General features: G+C 36.4%; 1 protein-coding gene across 4 annotated transcripts in view; it reads right to left on the bottom strand.

Annotated features, from left to right (window-relative positions):
• The window catches only part of GPC6 (glypican 6), a 1,065,634-nt gene that overhangs the window by 528,130 nt on the left and 524,896 nt on the right, over window positions 1-12,608 (bottom strand). For all 4 annotated transcript variants that reach the window (XM_058548369.1, XM_058548371.1, XM_058548370.1 and 1 more), the window contains one exon: window positions 7,685-8,076. In XM_058548369.1, coding sequence (XP_058404352.1) covers window positions 7,685-8,076 — 392 coding nt within the window. The remainder of the gene's footprint in view (window positions 1-7,684; window positions 8,077-12,608) is intronic.

Raw genomic sequence — 12,608 nt, 5'->3', positions numbered from 1 at the left:
TCTCTCCCCCTACTTTCAGGACAATATGCTTTTCTGGTTCTCATCGTTTGGCTTCCTTTTCTGTATCCTCTTTAAATATTTATACTCCCTGATGTTTCGTCTGATCCTGTTCTCTTCTTTCTCTAGCTAAATGTCACCATCCTTTGCCAACAAACATTTATACATTGATGATTCTCAAACCAGTCAGCAGGCAGACACCTGTTACTAAAGAGAACAAACTGTGCCGGGAACTGTGCTTGATGCTGAGGACATGACCTGAGAAGATGGACCATATATGTACCTCGCTGGCTTATTTGCTTGTCTCTCCAGATGCCTCTCCACTCTGCTCCATATGCTTTGACTCAGGCCTCATCACTGCTTATCTGGGCAATTACAATAGCGTCCCATCACTGCACTGGTCATCAGTCTCTCCCACTCCAGTTTATCACTCCCATGGACTATCTTTTTTAGGTGAAAATCTGATCACATATATGACTTTTGACAAATGCTGGCTGTTACCCCTTGCTTACGCAAAGTCCTTTAAATTCCTTAAGTTGAAATATAAGACCCAAATAATGCGGTCCAAATCTACCTCTTGGCCTCGCCTCCAAAAAACCGTGACATTTCATGATTCATGCCTTTGAACCGGCTGGGCCCCTGGCAAGAAAGCCCAACATCTTTTCTCCCTCTGTAAGACCCTATTCATTCTTTAAATCTAAGTCTGCCTATTACTTACTCTAAGGGGCCTTTTCCAATTTTTCAGGGCAAAAGGAAACCTGTATTTCTCTTGATTCACACAGTATTCTATCCACACCTCCACCTTTATCTTGATCATTTGCATCACACTTAAACTTTTGGAAAGACTATGATTTTCTCAAGGACAATGCTATTCATTGTTATTTTCTGTTTCTTATAAAACAATGTCTGGTACATAGTTGGAGCTCAGCACATGTTTGTTTCTCAAAAGTACTGGAATATTTATAACCATAGAAAGTTTTTAATTATGCAGGCAAAATAGACATGTGCAAAATCATGAGTGAAATAGTTTTTATTCAAAAGTTCAGTTTAGGTCTCTGGCCTTATCTCTTGCTATTCATTGCCTTGTACTTTATGACCCAGGAATACCAAGCGCTTGTAGCTCCTTGCATACATCAATTGGTTTCATACCTCTGTGCTTCTGCTCAGTTATTGCCTCTGCCTGAAGCATCCTTCACCATGCTTGGTGCCCTTGTCATCTGCCCAGTGTGTAGGCAGACCCTTCAACATGTAGTTCAGGCTTCTGTACCCCTGAAAGTTTCACTGCACCCCAAGATTAAGCTAGGTGCATATCCTTTCTGTTCCCAAAACGTTTATTGCATAATTCTTTCATTATACATTAATATTATTTGTTTCTGCCTCTTTCTTCCCAATTAGTACTTACAAGTACTTTAACTTGCTCACTATTTGTATCTCAAGAATTTATCAACAGTACTTGACATATGAAACACGCTGAACAAATGTTTATTGATGAAGACTGAGCTAAAGCTCCAAAATGGCTGTACTTTTACGAGAATCCACATTTGGATCAGATGAACGTTGGGTTATTATAATTACCCCATCTCAGACTGTAGGAGAGAGGAAGATTATAACTGTTAGGTACAATATAGTCAGAACTGTGGTTCCCAAACTTTTTGTTGCTATCTTGCATTTAGACAGAGTTAAAAAACCCCTTAACTTCTCCTTTCAATATGAATAAAACTTCAAAGTGGGATTCAATGGGGAGAAAGGTGCTCATTTTAATGGAATTCAAAGAGACAGTATAATTTTAAAATCAAATAACCTAACTCAGGCAGAGGTATTAGAAACACACACAAACTACAAAAAGAATAAGAAGAAAGGATATACAAATAGCCTTTAATGCAGTGGAAACAAATGGCTTCATTTTCCTCAATTTATACTCTCTTCTTAACTCAACCACTTTCCAAAGGTACACACCTAATGTATACATTTTTCAAGAAAACTTAAAATTAATAAGAAAGATTTTACTTGTTTTAACCAAAATAACCAAATTGTTTTCACCAAAATGGGACCTTCTCTCTTTTTTTTTAATTAATTAATTTATTTTTCCCCCCCAAAGCCCCAGTAGATAGTTGTATGTCACAGTTGCACATCCTTCTAGTTGCTGTATGTGAGACACGGCCTCAGCATGGCCGGAGAAGTGGTGCGTTGGTGCGCGCCTGGGATCCGAACGCGGGCTGCCAGCAGCGGAGCGCGTGCACTTAACCGCTAAGCCACGGGGCCGGCCCAAGGGACCTTCTCTCTTAATTCTCTAAACTCATCTGTAGAATCCCACATGCTATTCTTGAGGGGAAATGTTCTTTTCTCTTCTGACACCTGGACCTCCTCATACTCTCATGATTTCCTGTGCTTATCACAGCCTGGACCATGGTAAAATTCATACATTTTCAATCACTTATATTAAAAGCTATTTTTGTTGTTATGGCTCCTAGTACTAATATCATTTTTTACTATTTTTTATCATGAAATTATTTATTTATTGACTGCAAAGTACTTCCAAATATAATGTCCACATCATCATAAAGCAGCAAGCATATATTATTTATGTTGACTTAAAAGTTATAAACATAGAAACATTATTGATAATTTCAAAAGGCTTACCTACTCTTCCTAACACTGTATTTTACTGAAGTAATCTATATTGAATAATCATCAACTACAGAAGAGAATACACTAACCACAGAACTATAAAAAGGTTTCATTCACCTAAGGCCTTTTTGTGGTCCTTTTCATTTCTGGATGACTCCACAAAAATTAATTCCAATCAAAAGATCATCACAGAAGGAACAAAACAAATAATTCAGGTGATAGCTACAACAGGTGGTCTTACTTTATATCTTAAATTCTCTCTGAAAAGCAAAAGCTAAATAGAATACCATTTCTCTTGTAAATTACATCCGTAGTAAATTCTTCAGAATAGTTTTTCATTGTGATCAGAGAATGCTCTGAAAGGAAGTTTTTCATAGTCTTCATTTCACCAAATTTGATGATTAATTTTTTTCAGCCTTATGGTCCCTCAACCATATTTATTGAAAATTGAGTTGCTATTTATTGCTTTCTAGGCACACATTCTTAATGCAAGGCTATTTACTCAGGTGGATGAACCAGTTAAGAGGCTTTTCATGCAAAAACAACAGTCTGTGTATCAGACATAGGCAGATGTCTATTGATGAAAATATTCTAGTCTTACTAAGGACTAAAAGCCATACTTTCTTTTCAAAGTCATGACCCACAAGGAAGAAAGATTTTAGATAGATAAATAGATAGATAGATAGGTAGGTAGGCGGGTAGATAAATAGACAGAAATATATGGCAGTATATGGCAATAGTTCAAGTTCTATGGATTCCAACTCTACTATCTACTTAATTTGTCTAGAATGAATCAATGAAATGACTTGCAATGAAGTGGTATCTATTGACACAATTTACAGCTTTTACTCACAGAAGTCACATTTATTAAAGCTAAAAAATATGAAACTTATGTCTTTGTTTAAAAATGTCATGGCAAGATGGACCAGTGAAGACAGGAGAGTCATTTCCACATTTGCCTTCATGATGAATAATTGAAGTTTCATCTAAGCAGACAAGCTATTAATATCTCTTTATGCAGCCCATCTTTCTGTGTTCTTCAGAGTGTCTGATAAGCCTTCAGAGGGACTGTTGGCACCCATGTTTCCACTCATGGATGGGTGTCTATAAGGGGGTGAGGGTGGTGTTTTAATAAAAGGGCAATGTTAAAAAATAGTCTGGATCCTTTCTCTCAAGGCTGCTATATTATGAAAATTTGTTTTTATCTTTATTTTAGAGCTTTGCCTTCCATGTCTACCCAATATCATTCAGTGCAATACGGAGCATGGAGAGTGAATGGTGAACAAGTCCATAAACAGCAATAAATCTGATAAACAACCTAGATTATAGCTCAGGAACTGACCATATCTGCACAGATGAAAAGAATTATAGATGAACGATAGTAAAGTCTTCTCCCACTTTAATCTCTTTCACTAAAAAAATCTAAAACAAACACATGCACATACATACACAAACCCAGCACCAAGCTTAAGAAATATCACATTTTTAATAACTTTGGAAACCCCTGTATATCCCTCCTGGACAACACTCCAAACCTAATCCCCAGAGGTAACTACCATTTGATGTTTGTGCTTATCATTTTTAAATTTTCTTCAGAGTTTCATCACATATATTTTTATTCCTGAAAAATCTATTGCTTAGTTTTGCATTTTTCGACCTTTACATAAATGGTATATATGCTTTGGTGATTTGATTTTTTTCTCTCAAAATGAGGTTTCTGTGATTCATCCACCAGTGTGGCTATAGTTCACTTATTTCCAATGCTCCATAGGATTTCATGGAGTAAAGAGATTACCGTTTATGCAGAAGGAACATTTGTGATATTTCTATTTCTTATGTCATTGTAAACAATGCTGCTATGAACATTTTTCTACATATCTACTTGTACACACATGAAACAGTTCCTCCAGGGGTGGAATTGCAGTTTTAGGATATGCACTTCTTCAACAATACAGGTCAAATCATTATCCAAAGTAAACACATCAATTGACACTTTTACATGCAACATATAAAAGTTACTGATTCTTCATATCTTGTCAAGACCTGGCACTCTCAAAAATAGTCATTCACACAGAAAATGAATCCTGGCTAACTGATCACAGGTATTCACTCCAGAATCATATAACACTTCTAAGTCAGATCTTGAGCTATAGTTAGTTAAAATTAACTCGCTCCATCCAAAGGCTAGAAAAAGAGAATGTTTGTATCTATAACATACGAAGAGTAAGCTTTAAAAATAATTATGTTGATGCTTACAAATTAGTCCTTCATTTTTCTGGTAAGGAAATTCTCTATAATATTGTGTCAAAACATTTGTGTCAAACTGCTATGTTTTGCCAAAGAGATAAATTTTCCAGTCAAAACAATTAATTAGACGCTATTAATGATCCCTTCCAAGATTTTACTAGTCACTGTAAGAGAAGAGAGAAACTGAAGGAAAAAAAAAATATCCCCTAAACCAAGACGCAGGAGATAAGCAAGTTTAACGATCTTCATTTGGGAATTTTGCCTTGAATTCCTTAACTCTTCTGCAATCATTTCATCAACTCTAAATCACTCAATTAACAGACCACAGGGAGACTTCAGATTTATGAAGAGATTAAACTTCAAACACAATTCTTGCTTTTCCTCTTAATATATTTAGTCCTTGTAATATTTTATTCTTATTACAAAAAATAGTTTGGGTGCTGATGATTTTTAGCACCCTAATCGTCCTAGCAGATCTATTTCTGGTTTAGTCAGCTACAGACATCTGGTAATCATTAGGTGAGAAAGTTCATTGGCAAAATACTTATATCCCTGAGTAGTAAATTATTTGAGAAAAAATTGTTCAGCTTGTTTTAAACCAAGATTATATATCCACATATTTATATCTATCTGTCTGCCTGTCTGCTATCTATTTACCTATCTACCTGTCTATCTATCTATTAGGAGGCAGTATCCAGGTGTCAGCATGGGATTTATGCTTTGAGTAGGTTAGGGCTAATGAAACTCAGGTCAGACAAGCCAATACCTGCATAGAACAGTTAACATTCCATGGTTACATGACCACAAACTACACGGCAAACTCACAGTAGCTGCTCTGCAAATGAATGTTGATCCTGAAGAAGTCAGGGGAAGAAAGTGTTGCAGAGTACATCCCTCACCACGTCTGGAAAAAAATTCAAGGTCATACTGTACTAGTGGTTGGTCTACGATGCCAGCCTTCACCATGAAGAGTAGCACAGTAGATTTTGGTAGACAAAGACCCGAGACTGAGACAGTCAGGGAATGAAAAAGGGTGGGCACCATCTCCAGGCACTTGTTAATGCCATCTTCTGAGAAACAGGAGGGAGCCAGCAGCAAACTCTCCTGTGGCTTTTTAGACACTTTGCTAGAAAATATTCTCTTATCTTACTGGAACATCCTGAAACCAAAATATACGCATCTAAACGTTATTCACAGTCAGGCAGAATCAATATAAACTATCAGGAATGTTGCATATATCAATCCAGGCTTTGAATTGCTTACCTCATGTTTCTCAAAAGCTGGCTGTAAGTTTCATTCTTCAACAAAAGCAAAGGCTTCAATTTGAAACCTCTGTGACTATCTTTTTTTTTTTAATAACAAAATCTATCTGTTCAAGAATATGTGGAATATATATTTATTTTTTGTACTTATCTATATTTTACAGACTTTCTCAGCTGATCGTATTTCCTCTTGCTCATCCACCTGGCCAATTCCTTATTAATCCACTTTTGGGGCACTAGTTCCTTTGGTATACAGAACATTGTTGATTTTCAATTAAAAAAACCATTGTTTTAACATCAGAGTTATATGCCCTTTATATTATTAAATCCCTTGTGACTACCCCTTTAGAGTGTTCCTGCACATAATCTTTTCATATGCTCAAATAAACTTTTTAGGAATTGGTAATTTAAAAACGGACTGCTATGAATTTTACAAATAGTGCTATAGAGAAACATTTTTAAAGGTACACACAGTCTTTATTCCAAGATGTAAATATTGAAGAGATAAAAATGGAAAAAAAAATTGTAGGATAGTACCAATAGTTATGAAAAATATGTGGCTCTTTGGTACAGTTCTGCAATAAGAAAGTAGTATTAGGCAATAATCTTTGTACATATATGACTGTCTCTGAGTGACATAATACCAGATTCCTATTATATGTTGTTTTTGCTTTGCTTCTTAAAGTTATCATCTTTCAGTTTATTTGTTGGACTGACCTCATAAATGGGCAAGTCCATCTCATAAGAGCAGTTGAATGTCAAGAAAGAATTTAAACAAAGGCAGATACACTCTACTCAGGAAATAGTCAATGTTTAAAGACAGCAGTGGAGAAAGATCCTTTGCATTAAAGGTTTAGAGACATCCTCAAGGAAAGGCACAAATGTGTATTAGTGATTTATCTTTCTCATAAGCCCAATGCAATACATGGCATTGAATTACAAAGCTAACGGATAACAAAAGAAATTCTCCTCCAGAGTCTGCACTTTGTATTCATTAGTCCTCCTTAATCCAGCTCTACAGGTGTCAGCAAAGGGTTCTTCCTTCACTATTAAGGAATTTGGCCACTTTGACAAAAGTGATAAGGAAGAAGACATGCCAGGTGCTGGTGTTCTGAACAATAACTTGTCTCCACTTGCAGGCCCCATTAAGATTGTCACCTTGTGACTTCCTAGAGGATTATAACCTCCGGGTGGACTGTTTCATGAGTATTTATCATCCTTAAAACTCTGATCAGAAATGCCAAGTGGTCATGGTTACAAGACACCTGTTTTCGCACCATTCCTGATAAAAGCTTCTCTGTTATATTGCTGATAAATATTGACATTATGTTCCAAAGCACATGGAAAGGCTTGAAATCCTGTCTTCTATCACACAAAGCAAGAAAAAAAAAAAAAACCCCATAGAATTACCCTTTGACATTTAGCTGATTTCTCTAAGAGCAAGGATCACTGTAAGTGAAAACTTTCACCTTGAATGTTTTTTAAACATTTGTTTTAAAAACAGAGTAAAAGAGGAAGACCAATCAGAAAGATAGCAGGTTTTCACTTACCTTGGAAACTCGGTTTGCAACTTCTCTGCCCACAGTCAGCCCCTGGACAAATGTCCGAGCAGCAATGAAGGCGCGGGTGACCTGAATTTTTAGTTTCCGGGGTACATCTCCAAATGGCTTCAGCTGGTCTGTGTATTTACTCACACATTCCAGGTAGTCCTCGCTGAAGTGATACTGTGGGTTTATCAGCTGAAACATCCGTTCCAGGAGCCGAGCCCAGAAGTCATTGAGCATCTCCTCCAGATTCACATTGCCCCCGGTGTAGTATCTTTTCAGCTCTGTGAAGAGGTCCTGGAACACTTCCGAATTCTGCATGTATAGCATTCCATAGGTCCGTACAAACATATCATTTAGTGATTTTTCTGCATTCTCCAGGAGTTCTCGGAAAAATTCTGCAAATAAAATAAAAAGGCAGTCATAAATTAGCAAGATCTAGAAAGCCCAAGGCATCTACTTACCTTAAAAACAACTGCATCTAATGGATATTTTCATAGAAGAATGTATCCTGTGATTAAGGTATTAGTGAACTGATGATAATATTTTAAATGAGATTTGACCTATATCTATGATCTTCTATGAGTCAAAGAAAAGAGGAGACCACGTGAATTCCACTTGAAAAAATATCCATAAATATCTAAGTTTACCATTTAATACTCCCCAAAAGTAGCTCAATTATTTTTTCATTTATTGTTAAATTTTAGAAAATCCTATAGTTTGATATAAACAAATCAAAATATGTTGCAAAGTATTGTCATTAACATAATAACAAATGCATACTGATAAAAACATTTGCTCTCGCCTATTTACAAATCTGTTTCAACGCTAAATTCAATTAAATTGCTTTTATTTGGAATAGTTCATAAATGGGATATTCAAATTAATATAATATTTTGGAGTCTTTGTAGTTGCTATATATAGCAATCAATTATCAATGTTCAGAGATTCATAATGCAATTAAATTCACTTAATACCAAAGCTATAATGAACATAATTTAGGCTGCCATAATGAATCAGAAAGTTATGAAGTACTTTGGATTATCATTATAAATATAAACTATCATTCTGTAAAACTTGAATAAAATGTAGGCAATGGGGCTTTCTGGTTAAGACGTTCTAAATGAAAAAGTTTATACCAAGAAATGAACTCTTCTATCCTGCAACAGCACTTGAGTGTTACTGGGGTCACTTAAAGGATACAAAAGATAAGACAAAAATTAACATCACTGGGTCCTGTTAGCCTCATTGGCCCTCTTATTAGGCTCCGTCAAGAGATAATTCACGCGTGTAGGACACCTATCTATTTGCACAAATGAGCCTGTGTACAGAAAGCTCAATTTTTATCCTATTTGGAGAATGTAACTTGGGGTGGTGAAGAGGCCAAGGAAAGATAATGCTTCCAAGGTTATAAATCCAAGTTCCCCACAAGAGAGTAATTCTACTTTACCTCCCATAGTTTCCTTTTATTCCCTGAAGCTATGTCCCCTCTCAGCTAATACAGGGACAATCAAGTCCTGGCCACCTCAAGGAATCTAATCCAAGTGGGAATAGAAAAGAAAAACAAAAACAAAAACTCTTCTTTTTCTAGAGCCCTGGGGGGTTTTCTCCTGAGACATAGGAAGGAAAAAGCAATGACTCTCTCCATGGATTCCACGGAAGCTACACTTCATTTCTGCATTATCAGAAGTTGCCTGAAGAAGAATTTGATTTAGTTACTTCAGTTCTGAATAATATAGCATTGAACCATTGTGTTGATAATTAAATGGTGTCTATAACAATGATGATTATTTTATGTTTCTTTACAAGTAAAACCAAAGCACCAAAGCTTAAAAAGGACTCTGTTCACATGTTCGCCCTTGTACTATGAAAGAATACACTTTCTTAAATATAGAAATTTTGTTGCTGCAGTGGCAGTAAAAACTGAGGGATTATCTAAAAGTTATGGCTTATAAAATCTGCGTGATCTTGTCCAAGGCGCCAAATATTTCTTATTTTAATTTTCCCCAAATGTAAAATCAGGCTAAATATTATTAAACCTCCCTAATCTTCAAGGATTCATTAAGGAAAATCAGTGTTGAAGCAGGTAGGGCAAAAATTTCAAAATTGTTAAAGGATCAATTAATCAAAATACTTAGGTATGCTATATGTCAATGTTATTCATGATTTTATAAAATGAAGAACACTTCAGAATTTTTTCAGAAATATTAGTCACCTGGTTTGTCCTAAAATGGAAATTATATTGTTATTAATATTAATAGTAAAGTATAAAAATATCACAGTAAAACCTTTCAATCTTGAAACCAAGCATGAAAATAGCTTGGCCTTGTTGATATAGGAGCGGGGTGAAAGATGTTATAGATTGTGAAAGAAACTAGAAAAGAATGGAAAAATCACTGAATTGAAAAATACTAATATAATGAGACTGGAAAGTGCATTCCAATCATGAGTTCAGGACAGCCTATTCATTTATCTTCTTTTTGAGGTCAATTATTTTGTTGGACTCGGGAATTAAAACTTAATTTATTGAATACAGAGTACTGCCTTCAGGAATGAATAGTTAGTAATCAATAGTGTGGTCTGGATTTGCAAAGAGCTAAAAAAAAAAAAAAAAAGAGGAAAAAAAATCTGGTCCTCATTGCTCTCCAAAGACTTGAGGTATAAATGCTTCTCTATAGGGATGAAAATTTTATTTTTTTCTTTTACTGAAGGTAACATTTCTTAGGCTTTCCTGCTCCTGACATGGGAATATGAAATATTGGGCTTATGCTCACTTTGAAGTTGAATAGTTAAAATCAGACCCCCTCCTCATTGTGTCTTGTGGTTTGTTTCCTTATGTCTAAATTAGTATTCATAATTGCATATAGAAAACAAGTTCTCATATACCAATAAATATGACTTAAATATTTCATTAGATTCCAAGCTTAAGTTTGTGTCTAAGGATGTGTCATTGTCCCAAAAGTTTGCTATCAGCTTCACTGGTCCTCAAAAGTCAGGTTGTTATTCCTTGTTCAAAATCATTATATGGTTTAGTGATCTCATAGTCAAAGTTAATATTTGGTATTGAAAGATGCTAATGTATCAGGCAATTGTGACAAATGTTGCTACCTTAAGGAACATTGATCTTAGATCTTATGAAAGATGGGGATCCAAGGTATTGAGGCAAAACTAATGTCCTCCAAAATTAAGTAGACTCATTTCATTTCAGCATGCCCATAGACTTAGACTTCCACCTTTTGAAGGTTGACTCTTTGAACAAAGTATTTTATGCTTGGATGAAAATTGTTTCCCAGCAAATCAAACAAGATCGAGAATTGGAAGACAGTTATGAGACCCATTCTGCTGGTGAAGTATTATGCCCAAACAGCACAGAGAACAAAATTGAAGAGCAACATAAGGAAAAACAATCTCAATGTAACCCTTTGTTTAATCAGAGAGGGCAAAGCTCACATTGGATAAAGCCTTCAGTCAACAAAAATCCTCATCTGTAAGAAACAGTTTGGCAGAAAAAAACATTTTTGATTTTTTTCTTCCCCAATCACAAAATATACATCAAAGGTGCTTGCTTAGGGCTCAGTTATGCTTCATAGGTGCACAAAAGAACTCTTCCCAGCCAGCATTAGCCTCTGGGAGGATTTTCTTCATCTAGAGGGGAGATCTGGATGCAGACATCTGTTTGCTGCGGGGCAGACTGCCTCAAGTGAGAGAACAATCTTGTAGATAAAAACCACCACTGTTCCAAAAACAAAAAGAAAGTCTGTGCATGCTGTCTGATCACTTGGAGAGGCCTCTTCAGGGGCAAAAATCAACTCTTAGCAGCCAAGAGGTGCCCTAAGGATATCTGAGAAAAGCTTCAAATGAAGCCTCCATATGAATGGATCAAAATGTAAGGTGCACACAGGGCCAAGGGAAGTGTAAGCAAGAGGGGAAAGGCAGACTAGAAGGTCTCTAGGAATTTGCAGTCCACATGACACAGCCAAAGCTTCTCCCAATCAAACCGGAAATTGTCTTGTTAATACTATAGGCAGATTGGGCATGGAGACTGGATTAAGCATTATATAGCATTTCTCTAGAAATTGTAGCATTTTCCTGTTCTACTCTCATACTCTTCAAAATATTTCTCATTGACAGCTCATTTAAAATGAATGTTTCAGGATGGTGGTGTAAATCCACATAATCACAGAACCCAATGAGTGAAAAACTTTGGTCACTAGTCAGTGGAGATCATATCTACATGTGATTATAGATAGCACTTTTCCTACCAAGGGAAGCCGGTGTACTAAATTTACTTCCCTAAACCCATGGATTTGTATTGAGTGTATATCTCTCCTAATCTCTTTCCTTCTACCCTTTTCCCACAAAAGCTTGCTAAATCAGTTCGGTCAGCCCAGAACCCAAGCTGTGGCTAAGGAACAACCCGGAGAAGCTGGCATGGAGAAAATAATGGTTCGGAAAGCTGATTTCCTGTAAGGCTTATGATTCACAGATACAATAAAGCTACCACTCTGCCTCCCCATGCCTGTTTCAAGGTTGGGTAGGAGTGTCCTTCCTCATTCTGCACACACCTGTCAGCTTTCAGGTACATCTTTTGAGATGATTTCTCCTTTCAAAAGTCTCCTTGCTTACATAATAACCTGATATGGCCATCAGGAAAACGCTGAGTTAATGAGGAGCACTAACGGAGGAAGAATCACAGTGCCATTTACTCTCTTCTATGTCAGACGTTGAGAGTGAGAACACACGGTCCCTCAATGGCCTATCTCTTCCCACTCCCCAGGAGGTGAGACTTTGTAAGAAGAGGTAAGGACTGGTGTAGCTCATAGAGTTCTAGCCACATGAAGTGTCACCCGTGGCAAGTCATAGCTTATGTGGAATGACTGTTGAATGCCAGTCCTCTACATCAGGGGTCTCAGCCCTCACACTGCTGACA

The sequence above is a fragment of the Diceros bicornis genome, chromosome 9, assembly GCF_020826845.1.
Source record: "Diceros bicornis minor isolate mBicDic1 chromosome 9, mDicBic1.mat.cur, whole genome shotgun sequence".
Taxonomy (NCBI): domain Eukaryota; kingdom Metazoa; phylum Chordata; class Mammalia; order Perissodactyla; family Rhinocerotidae; genus Diceros; species Diceros bicornis.
The sequence above is the reverse complement of the archived record's forward strand: the minus strand, read 5'-3'. Positions and strand labels throughout refer to the sequence as shown.